General features: G+C 37.0%; 1 protein-coding gene across 1 annotated transcript in view; it reads right to left on the reverse strand.

Annotated features, from left to right (window-relative positions):
- KHDRBS2 (KH RNA binding domain containing, signal transduction associated 2) overlaps positions 1-12886 on the reverse strand; it is a 699880-nt gene that overhangs the window by 374190 nt on the left and 312804 nt on the right. The window contains exon 4 of the mRNA XM_030840977.2: positions 9672-9818. Within this exon, the coding sequence (XP_030696837.1) occupies positions 9672-9818 (147 nt within the window). The remainder of the gene's footprint in view (positions 1-9671; positions 9819-12886) is intronic.

Here is a 12886-nt window from a genome sequence, read left to right on the forward strand (position 1 = left end):
GATCCATATGGGGGAGACTATTTCAGTTTCTAACACTTTGGAGCTCTAAAGTTACCCCAGAAAACTGACCTACATCAAGATGGGAAGGGAAAGGAGGAAGAAAAAGGAAAGGACATCGAGGGAAAGCAGAAAAAAGCAGTCAGAAAACCTGCCCAGTGAAATAAAGCTGCTGGAGAGGACAGAAATAAACCTGAACAGAAAAACAGAAGAACTACCTAGACAATGCAGTTATAGTACTTTCTGAAGAAATACAACAAAACAATATCTACGTGATGTCCAACTAAACAGTTCATCTGAATTTGTGGCTTAGAAGACTTTGGAGACCGTATCTCTAGAACACATGACTAAAATGATAAGAAGATAGAAACTGTTAGAAAAAGATTATTTGAAGAAAGATCCAGGAGACTTGCCAGAAGTAATAGGAGTTGTTACAAAAGAAGAAAAAAAGGAAAACATATAGAGAAAATATATAAATAATGGGGAGAGAATTGTCCTGAGAGAAAGACCTAACACTGCCAGTGGAAAGAGCTCACCAACGTCCCCGTGGGCAAATGAAGAAAGGGTGGGGCCTGCGCGGATCCTGGTGAAATCCTTCAATGCTGGGGACAGGTGCAGGAAACTTACACATGCTCAGAGAGAAAGGACAAAGCTCACCTGCAGTGCTGGGAGCAGGAGGAAGGCAGACCTGCAGCCGGAGGTACTGCGAGAAAGGAAAGCACTGCGTTGTGAGAAGCTGAACTGCTCCCTGAGCTCACTCGGCTCACTCATATTTGATGATCAACAACAATTCCGTAGCCTACCATCCAAATAGCCCATCAGAGGAAAGTACATGAAGTACAACTCCAACCAACCAACCGAACTAACCAGGTTATTACAGGGTGAGTTTTACAGCCCATCTTTCTCCAATTTCTTAACATCTTCCACCCCACCTGCCAAGACCATCCACAAAGTTCCAGGAGCACCAGACCCTGCGGGGTGGAGATAGTGGCAGGAGTTGAATGAGCAGCTCACAGCTCCTTCACCACCGCTACACCCCAAGCCATAAATTCAGGGATGAGGGGAGCTTTGAACTGGATTTAAACTTGAAATCATAAATTGGAACTGACTGGACTTAAAACCTACATTGTGTAAATTAAGACTCTTCTTAAAGGAGAATGAGCATAAAGCTAAGTGATTTGCTCAAATTGTTGGTAATGAATAAGGGAGAAGGACAGTGGTTATAAAAAAATAAAACCAATTCCAGTGTACTATACTGAGCACAGACTATCTAGTAAGCCATTTGTAATTGTATTTTAAGGAATTGTATATGCATCCTTACATACACTACGTAGAGAGATTGGGTAGAATAGGCAGAGAAAGGGACAAAAGCAAGAATTAGAGATGAAATAGAAGATACATTTCTTGGGGGAATGAGGACTCTTCCAAGTTCCTTGGATATCTAAGTTGAATACTGTCTGGAGGAATCAAACATTTTCCATTGTAGCTTGCTGAAAGAAGCTTCAGAACAGCAAAATGAGATCAGTTAATCAAGGAAGGGCAATTCAAAATAAGCTTACATTGTATCTTGTGGAGCTGCAAGATAAGCTCTTTAAAAAGTAAGACCTAATTGCAAAAACAGAAGTTGAAGGCACATTTCAGGAATACATAATTTTGCAAAAATAATCAGTTTTAAAATATAGTATTCTCTATAAGTTTTTCTTGTTGCGTGAAAATATATGTTTTCAATATGAAATAGTGGGTCATCAACACTGTCAAGAAGCTAATCAAAACACTATCTTTCTCTGCCCCCCACCACCTTCTCTCTTTTCACTTTCTGTCTCAATGAATAACTCACCATTGTCTGTATGACAGTAGTCTTTGTCAACAGTTGATTTTTCTTGACTCTAGAAATAACACTTTCTGTTTGATCAGTGTTGCCTGATCTACCATCACTATTGTCCATACTGTCCTCATTCTCCAATCTGGTCTTCCATTTCCAACTCTCTCTGCAATATTTCTCCATAATATTTATCTTTTAAGTCTTGAAAACAGTTTTCTCATTCTTAAATTCTACAAGGGCAGTGGCTGATGTAATACAAATTACTAGAATTGTGCTTGGCATACATTTGATGCTCAGAAATATTCCTTGAATTTAAACAAACTGTTTGCCTTGTACCATTTATGTTACTTATTTAAACAAACCTTTCATCTTTCATTAATTAGTGCCATTTATTTTACTTATTTGAATGATTTACTCAGTTAAAATTTATATATTTTGTTTAACAGATTCTGATTATTGAGCTGCTTTTCTGCCTTGTTCCCTTTCTTTGGACCAAATTCTTCAGTAATCATGAGACATTTTGTCCATCTATAAAAGTATTTTCAGGGTCAGTGTTGGCATGTGTTTATTATGTACCTATGCATTTGGCAGGATTAGCATTCAGTAAAGTTTTGAATATAATATACATTCTATTGATCCTCTAAGACTTTCCTTAACACTAAAATCCTATAAAATTAAGAGGTGAGATTCTCCCCTTGGAGATCAAACCTGTATCCTTAGGAGCTACAATCTGTAACAACACAGATAACTTTTTAGGAATGCTGCTAAGCCTTCATGTTAATGACTACATATGGGATTGCAAAAGCAGTTCTTTTGATTATAACATCAGTTAGTGTGGAAGAAGTAACTCATCAAAATGAAATCAAGGTGCTAGTAGAGATGGGAGAATGATGCTCAGCATCTAAAAAGCAATCAAGGCTCATGGAGAGTAGCCTTAGAGAATTCAGAACAGTGGCATCAATGAGACCAGAGATAATTAATGATAAATTGTTTCTTAAATAGAAAGCAGATGATCACATCCTGACCCTAGATTCATAAAGTGAACTTTTGATTATCTGTACTGGAGAGGAGTAAGACAACACTTGTATTAGGGTTTGTAGAAAAATCACACTCACAGAATCCACTGCTTCTTTCTTCTGTCTTTCAGGTTATGTCAATCAATTAACAATGGTAAAGTGGCCTTGGGTGTCAATAATAATAATAATGTCATATTATTATTAATTATATAATTATTATTATTAGTTCTATTCTAAGAACGAGTAATAATTTTAATTCTTTTAAAGTCATTGGCCTATATTATCTATTACAACATATCAGATAAGAATACTCAATATTAGATGATTATAAAATTCTGCAAGTATAATCAGAATATGATCATAGTGCTATAGCAATACAGGAAACATTTCTGTGCAAGTAATAATTACACGGATGCATGGCTTGTGCTTAGTGCTCTTAGCTACCACACTATTAGACTATAGTTAATTATGGGAAAGAAAAGGGAATTCACTGGTTTTGAAGATAGAAATCCAAGGAAACTCTTGACAACATTTTAACAACCACCACAACAATGAAGGAATGACATCCAGGTTCTGTTTCTCCCTCTGCATTGGATGTTATTGTTTTACTCTGTACCTGATCACTCTCTGGCCTGCCGGATGTTGTTGCCTTACATTGTGAATGCCTGCCATCCCCAGACAAAATGTATCTGCCATGCCCCAACTTGTGGTCTTTTTAAAAAAAATTTTTTTTAATATTTATTTATTTATTTTTGGCTGCGTTGGCTCTTCACTGCTGCGTGCGGGCTTTCTCTAGTTGCCACAAGTTGGGGCTACTTTTCATAGCAGTGCACGGGCTTCTCACTGTGGTGGCTTCTCTCGTTTCAGAGCATGGGCTCTAGGCGCACGGGCTCAGTAGTTGTGGCACGCGTAACTTGTGGTCTTGACACTTATCAATATTGCTTTTGCTGGCTGGTGGGTTTTTATTTAATACATTGTTTTCCTTATATTCTTTTCACCTGCATAAAAGCCTCCGACCAAATTTTCACTTTTTAATCAAATCATAGCATGAATTTCTATACATTTATATTACATCTATTTCTAAACATTATGTTTATAATCTTCTAAAACGTTATAAATTTTTTTTTCAGTGCATGAATGTCTAGATCTTCTTCCATCTCCAAGACTGAAAATACTCTGCTTTTCTTTTTTATTTTCTTTATATCTACTTACTTTCCTGTATAATTACAGTTAGCAACCTGTGTCATTTTCCCATTTCAAAGCTAGGATTACAGTCTTTGAACAGTCTTTGAAGAACAGAAAGCAAGAATGTCCTCTATTTGCTTTTACCATAAGGGGGAAAAGAGTTTTACTTTTCCTCTGTAGTCACACTCTTGGTAGGTTTCCTATATAGGTTTGTAATATTTCAAACTTGAAATTATATAATATGCCCTAATTGGCCCATTTCAAGAATCACATCTTTGTCCAAGATATTTATTGAATCTGATGCAGGAGAGAAATAACCTGGAATGAACCATTATTTTCTGTGCTGAATTGACTTAAAGTCGTGTACGTGAGACTGATAGGACTAACAAAGGACACAGACACTGACACACACACACACACACACACACACAGATATAAAACTACATAAGTATAAAAGTTATATGTATGTGTGTGTGTGTGTGTGTGTGTGTGTGTGTGAGTATTCACGGCACTTTTGGTGTTACTATAATTGACATAAAAATGCTTCAAACAGCATGTTTTCCTTTCTGGCATTTAGGAGGAACTAAACATGGGGGGTTGGGACTGTCCCTCTGGATTTGCTAGTTTTCTATAGGACAGTGTTTTTGCTGAGATCTGATACACGTGCACACACACACACACACACACATCTTTTCTTTAAATGGTACAGACCTTTAGTGACGATCATCAGAGACAACTCAGGCAGGACAAATACTACTTTTCCCGTTCAATAGACTCTGATAATCCCACAGTGCTGGGTCACATGCCCCCCTGGGAAAGTCTGAGGCCATCCGTGACAGAGTTGGTAGAAACTCTGTGCTGTAATCTCTTAATTCTGTCAGTAACTAACTCTTAAGGAGGTAACAAAGTAATCTATTTGTTATTGTGACCTAAATCTAATTTCTTGTTTGTGTGGAAACTCCTCTTTTCATCTTTTTTTACTAAAGGATGTATAAATTCACATTCAATGGGCAGAATTTTGCTGAAGGCTTCATAAGTCCTGATTATGAGATAGTGTATTTTGTTTTAATCATGAGTTAATCATTCAGCATTAGTAAAACTTACTAATTCAACTTAATTGCTGGTGAGAGTCAGCCAATTTAGGAAAATTAAATATAGCCATTATTTTAAGGTAATCTGCTGACTAGGGTTGGAAAAAAGGAAGCTGTATTTGGGGATACCAGGGAGTCCCATTCACAAACTATGATGTATTAATAAATGTCGCCCCTAACATTGTGCAAGGCACAGTCTGCACAGCCTTCTGTGGCAGTCCTAGTGCTTGAACTATAAAAAAAAGGCGTGTTACAAAATATAATAATGACAATGCTTGTTTACCTTTACAGCTTATAAAGGGAAGAGAAGGGCATTCACATTATTAGTTTAGAGTTTTATAGCCCTTTTGTTGTTATTTGTCAAATAATTTATTTGACACTCCTAATCAGTATTTGCAAGACAAATTAGCTAATATAAGGAAAACTTTAATATAGCACCTTCTTAAAGCATTAAAGATTTAAAATTAGCAGCATTCACCAACAACCCCACTACTGGGCGTATACCCTGAGAAAACCATAATTCAAAAAGAGTCATGTACCACAATGTTCATTGCATCTCTATTTACAATACCCAGGACATGGAAGCAACCTAAGTATCCTTCGACAGGTGAATGGATAAAGAAGATGTGGCACATATATACAATGGAATATTACTCAGCCATAAAAAGAAATGAAATTGAGACATTTGTAGTGAGGTGGAAGGACCCAGAGTCTGTCATACAGAGTAAAGTAAGTCAGAAAGAGTAAAATAAATACCGTATGCTAACACATATACATGGAATCTAAAAGAAGAAAAAAGGTTCTGAAGAACCTAAGAGCAGGACAGGAATAAAGATGCAGACGTAGAGAATGGACTTGAGGACACAGGGAGGGGGAAGGGTAAGCTGGGACGAAGTGAGAGAGTGGCATGGACATATATACACTACCAAATGTAAAATAGATAGCTAGTGGGAAGCAGCCACATAGCACAGGGAGATCAGCTTGGTGCTTTGTGACCACCTAGAGGGGTGGGATAGGGAGGGTGGGAGGGAGACACAAGAAAGAGGAGATATGGGGATATATGTATATGTATAGCTGATTCACTTTGTTATAAAGCAGAAACTAACACACAATTGGAAAGCAATTATACTCCAATAAAGATGTTTAAATTAAATTAAATTAAATTAAATTAGCAGGGTTCAAGTTATTGATATTTTATTGACCTGCCACTCTCCTTGTTTTGATAGGACTGAATGGAAACCACCAAGCTGGAAATTTTTCCCATGGCAATAATCATTCATTTGTCTTAACATAGCACTTAAAGTACTAAAACTGTATTGTTTTCCAACATCTGACATTATTCAGACGTTTCATGAGGAGTTGTACGTTCTACAGTCGGGAGTCTTAGACGATCACAGCCCATTGTAGGAGAAATTGGGTAGATGGTGGATAGCATAGAGGAAGATGAAAGTTCTAACCATGGAAAGACGCTTCATTGTGTAGAGGAATTAGATGTCAGTGGACCTCCGTACTATTTGACATTAGCTTTCTATGTTGTTCTAGTTTGCCTCTTACTGGGTATAATTCTTCACCTGTAATGTTTGTAAATATTAATATCCTGATATGTGAGTATTTCTATGGACTTTAATATAAATGTCAAAATAAACCTGAGTTACCAAGTGATTTCATATAAAAGAAAAAGAACTGACAGTTAATTTTTGCCCCTTGTGGTTCTGGTGATGAATGAAGCTGCCATCCTTTGCTTGGTGCTGAGGCCAGCAAGGCAAATGGGAAAAATTTACCAAGTAGAACGGCTTTCATTGACTGTAAAATTTACTAATTCAACAATGAGAGTTATCAGAGTATTTATTTTTTAAAAGCTTATTCATTCATAGAAAAAAATATTTATTAAGTGCTTCCTATGTGCTTGGCTATGTTTAAGGTGGGAGAATAAAGCAGTGAAATGATACAATAATCCATGTCCTCATGACACATATTTTACAGGAAAACCAACAATAAATAAGTAAAATATATATATATATAGTACATATGAAGCTGTTAAGAGCTATGAGGAAAATAAATAAGTGAAGAGGGTCAGGGCATGATGGGACAGTGAATCACAGTGTTAAATCGGGTGTCTGGTGGTATCGTGGACAAAATATAATAGGGCTGTACAAATATAAGGAGGTTACTTTAGACTGTGTAGTGAGGGAAGAATTTCCTGCAATACTACCATGTGAGTTGAGACCTGAATGACAAGGAGATGGCTGTGTCAATATTTTTGAGAAGAATCTTCAAAGGCCCTTAGTGCAGAGGGGGCCTGGGGTGTTTGATGCACAGTGAGGAGCTGTTGGACGGGCAGAGATGAAACCGAGAGGCAGCAGGAACAGGTCACACTGGCCAAAGGAAGGTTTTCCATTTTCCATCTCCATCTATATCTGTTTAGGGAGAGCATCTTGATTGTAGGGTACTATTCCCCAGACCACACGCAGATGAGGTTTTAATGCCCTGCATCATCCCCAGACACTCCCTCAGTCAGTCTATCAAACAAATATTTATTGTGCCAGGTATGACTCTAAATGATGGGAATATGAGAGACACTGCCAGCCCTGCCCTCATAGAGCATATATTTCAGTGGAGAAGATATAAATGAAATGATTACAAGTATCAAGGGGTCTAAGAAGTAAGCAAGATGTATTACTGGTATTTATAATAAAATAGGGTTAACCTAGCATGCAGCCTAGGTCTAAAATCTATGTAGTAATGAGATAATATTTCATTTTATGTATTTCACCTCAAAAAGTCATTCCAAGATTTTATCTGCTATAATAATAAGATAGATTTAAAACACCAATTTACTTATATATAATATATATAATAAAAAATATATATAGTGCTTTATAATTTTCTATGTCCTTTCATATGCATTACCCCATTTAATATTCACAATACTTATGACAGATGTCAGTCTATTATTATTACCTTCTTTTTAAAGATGAATAAGCTAAAGTTCTGAGAATTTAACTGACTTGTCTACAGTCACAAAATGAGTTAGTAATGTAGGCAGTCCTAGCCTTTTTCTAGATCACCTAGATCACCAGAGGTCTGGTCTGAGCTAAATATAGTAAAACTGTTTACCCAACAGAACCAGGCATTTAGTTCAGAAGTAAAAGGAAGAGAGAACATAGCATTCTCATTCTTAAGAAACATGGGATCTATTTAGGGAAGTGTTCAGATAAGTATCAGATAATAAATTGTGCAGAAATTCTGTGTGCATATAAAGTTATGGAATAATCAGAGTGGTATGGGATTATTCTATAACCTTGTTTTGACAGGAATTTTAAAACTGGGCATATAAATAGATTATGTGGTTAGATTTTGACGCTTTTCCATTATGAAATTCTCTGTTTTTTCCCCCATTATCAAAATCACTGACAATCAATGAATCTTACCCACCATTTCCTCTGAGTTTATTGCTTAGTTTAGAAATCTACAGTGTTTCTTCATTGCACAGATTAATCTTAGCTATTCTCTCTTTCTCTGTCCACTGAAGACTCCTGCCAGGGCAATCCAGAAAACTTAACTCAGCATTCTCTTCTAATTATCTTATTCCCAGCTCCAAGCCTAACGCCAAGATTTTTATTCAAACAACCTCTTCCTGGAATGCTAAATTGTCGACCTTTAGGAAAGCTTCATTCATTTAACCTTCCTCTATTTCTTAGAAAATCAGTAGAGAATTCTATTCAGTATGCAACCCTGAATTTGCTCCCTTACTATATGAACAATCTCTGTTTCCTTCATATAGTGCAATAAGTTTATTTTTCCAATTTTTGTGTAATGTCAACAAATGTCTAGTTTTATTAGTATTGATTATTTTACATTTACATTATGTTTTATAATGAGCCAGCACCTGACATACTATTGCATAAGATACATTTGATATTTTCAAACACTATTGTTGTCTTGTTACACATATTATGTTTAATCTTTTTCCCCTTCCACTCTACCTGAAGATATTCTCTACTAATTAAAAATTATGGGGGCTTCCCTGGTGGCGCAGTGGTTGAGAGTCCGCCTACCGATGCAGGGGACACGGGTTCGTGCCCCGGTCCGGGAGGATCCCACATGCCGCGGAGCGGCTGGGCCCGTGAGCCATGGCTGCTGGGCCTGTGCTCCGCAGCGGGAGAGGCCACAGCAGTGAGAGGCCCGCGTACCGCAAAGGAAAAAAAAAAATTATGAACAATACATGTCAACTACTAAGTAATTAAGACACAAGAGAAAAGTATACAATTTCAGTTACGTATTTGTGTTTATGTGTTAACTGTCTTATTCTTCATGGCTACAAATGGGTGTGTGGCATGCAGTGTACTGAAGACAAATGCTGCTTCTAAACCACCATTATGTGGCACCAGGTCCTGTGCTAAGTGCTTTTTGTACTCTTTTTAATTTTAATCTTCATGTCAACTCTACAGATAATTAGTCTGCAATATGTTTCTTTTCTAAAAAGTCAGTGAAAATCAAAGGCACATTTTTTAATAGAAACTGATGAGAAACATCTTTGTAAAAATGAAAAGCACTTACGGGAACCAGAAATTTTTTAATCTCTTCCAATGCATGACTCATACGTGAATAAGCTTCCCCAGGTGGAGCAAACACTTCAATTAATACATGAAGTTCATCACTCAAGTGTGCATATTTGGCTTCCCCACTCTTCCTTAGTTCTTCTTCCTGTGAAAAAGGTTATTTTTAGAAATACAAATCCACTCATTTTGCATTGATTTAACATTTACTGAGAAGATGACAGAGGGCATAATCTAAGCAAATTTTCCCTTAGTAGAAACTCTTTGAGAAATAAAAATCTGGTACAAGCCATTTTTGAGTGTTTGAATGATTCTTTTTAAAAAAAAAATCTGGCATTTGTTTTTCTCTTTCTGACTTACTTCACTCTGTATGACAGACTCTGGATCCATCCACCTCACTACAAATAACTCAATTTTGTTACTTTTTATGGCTGAGTAATATTCCATTGTAACAAATACCATATGCTAACACATATATATGGAATCTAAAAAAAAAAAATGGTTCTGATGAATGTAGGGGCAGGACAGGAATAAAGACACAGACGTAGAGAATGGACTTGAGGACACAGGTAGGGGGCAGTGTAAGCTGGGACGAAATGAGAGAGTAGCATTGACATATATACACTACCAAACGTAAAATAGATAGCTAGTGGGAAGCAACTGCATAGCACAGGGAAATCAGCTCAGTGCTTTGTGACCACCTAGAGGTGGGGATATGGGGATATAAGTATATGTATAGCTGATTCACTTTGTTATACAGCAGAAACTAACACACCATTGTAAAGCAATTATACTCCAATACAGATGTTAAAAAAAATCTGGCATGATTATCATCTACACCACATTTTAATCAGCTAAATAAAAATGTTAAATTCCTGAAAAGAAGTGACAGAAATGCCATTAACTCCTCAGTGGACTCCACTGGAAGGAAAGGATTGTTTTTGTGCCTGACAAGTAATCGTTTGCAGATAATAAAACCAAGATGACCATTGCTCTTTAAGAGAACCAGGATTTTCTAGATACTTTTTGAGAAGTGGTGAAAATGTTACTCATTCTCCATGAAAGTGAGCAAAACCGAGACTTCTCTCTCAGCCTCATGCCTGCAGGTGTAGGTCATCATTTGGCTCCTACTCACCACTTCGCTATCTTGGCCGCCTCACTTTGGTCAGTATAGAGGAGTATATTAAAGGGATGGCTGTTAAGCATTATGTTGGCCTTGATTCTGCGTGAGCTACATACCCTCAGATTTTTTGTTAGTACTGCACCCAAGTCATTATTGGGGCCTGATTAATTCAGTTCATATGCTGAGCAGATCAGCGTCTGATCCAGGTACTTTGCTCACGTGTGTTAGGTGTTTTACAGACACCTCCAATCTCACAATAACCTTGCACAGTATTCACATAATTCAGATTAGGAAATTGAGTTTAAAAGACTTTAAGTAACCTCAAGTTGGGATTCAAACCCAGCTCATTTTGCAACCAGATTTGCATTTGGATTTCAAGGAAGCAAAATTTAGTTAAAAATTAACATAAATAATATTAATTATATTTTACCTTTCTTGACTCTCCTCCCCCCAAACTAGCAATTGTTTCCCTAAATTTCAAAGGATAAAAATTTTTAAAGTAATTTTTAGTTTTATGTGTGGATGAAATTGGAAGTGTAACATGAATACACCTAAACTGGATAAACAAAAGCAAATTTGCTATCTATTTCATATGAGGTAACTGTATTACACATGTTAAAGTGTTTATCTGATTAGAAATGCCCATCATTTCAACACATGGAGGATCCATAACAGAGATGGAAAGGCCTGCTTGTTTTCCTGTGCCTCCCACACCTACTCAAATCTCTCACAGCAATACTTGTCAGCCCGGGAATACACTCTTACTTTCCTAGGCATACATTCTCTATCTAACTAGAGTTTTTACTTTTATTAAAAAGGTTTCTCTTAATGTCCAATTCTGACACTTCTCAATACTTCCTCAGCTGGTTTTCTGCTGGTTATTAAGGGCTACTTACTAGACAAATTTAATAAGGTCTGCCACTGGAGGTGTGGTATTGAGATCAGAATTATAACACTTGACTTCAGACTCTCAAAATAAGCCAGATGAGATATCTTTGCAGTAGAACCAATAGGCTGTTGTTCATGAAAAATGCAGCTTTCTATTTAAAAACACATTTTCCTTTTTCCCAACATCCACCCTCCCCCAATCAAACTTTATATAAGCGTATGAGGAAACTGAAGTCTTCGGAGATTAATCAACTTCTTCAAGGTCAAGAGTGAGTCAGGACTGGAGCCAGGACTCAGTGCAGTAGGGTACAGCTCTGATAAAGACTTCAGAGAACCAAAGTTACCACAGTGGAACCTCCCATGAGCTACTGCTGGTTATTTTCAAAACCAGACTCATACCTTCAAAGGTGCTATATTTGCCCTTGCTCCTGGGGATGACTTCTGACAAAGCAAAATTTCCCAAGCTTTAGTTTCTTCATATGTGAAGTTAAGATAATAGTATGTACCTCAAAGAATTTTGTGAGTTTTGAGAAAATTGAAGAATATTTTGTATACTAAAAAATGCCATATGAATTTAATATAATAATGATAATAAATATTTCCAATTTCTCAAGTAGTATTTTAAAATAATGTTTGTTTTTTTCAACAGGGACCAAAATAAATGTGTCTCAAACAAGAAGAAGAGTTATTTCTCTTTAATGCAAGAGTCTGCGGCTACAGGCAGCTGGAGGAGCAGGTGGTCTTTCTCCGCACCCTTCTCCAGCCCCTAAGATGTTCCTCTCATATGTGTTGATGAAGGAGGCTGTCTATCACAACTTCTGGATTCCACTCTGTGGAAAAAAGAAAGCGTGGACAGCAAAAAGCTTCCTTTCAAGGACATGTACCAGAGGCTTCATATATCAACTCTGCTGACGTGTCTTTGGCAAGAGCGTGGTCACATGGTGGCCCTGGATGCAATGGAGGCTCTGTATGTGGATTCAGACCGAGCAGCCGTGAGGCCACCTAAAATGCGAGGGCTTCGTTTACGACAGAAAACAGTGAGAATGGATACTGCTTGATTATGAGCTGTCTTTGCCATTCAGTCCTCATTCAGGATGAGTTAAAATGACACTTGATTATTATATCTAATTTTGATGAATACCTAGCCAGAGTCTGCCAGAGTGTTCAGATTTTATTTTCAAAAACAATACTTTACACCCTGGTTG

The sequence above is a fragment of the Globicephala melas genome, chromosome 11 (genome assembly GCF_963455315.2).
Source record: "Globicephala melas chromosome 11, mGloMel1.2, whole genome shotgun sequence".
Lineage (NCBI taxonomy): Eukaryota > Metazoa > Chordata > Mammalia > Artiodactyla > Delphinidae > Globicephala > Globicephala melas.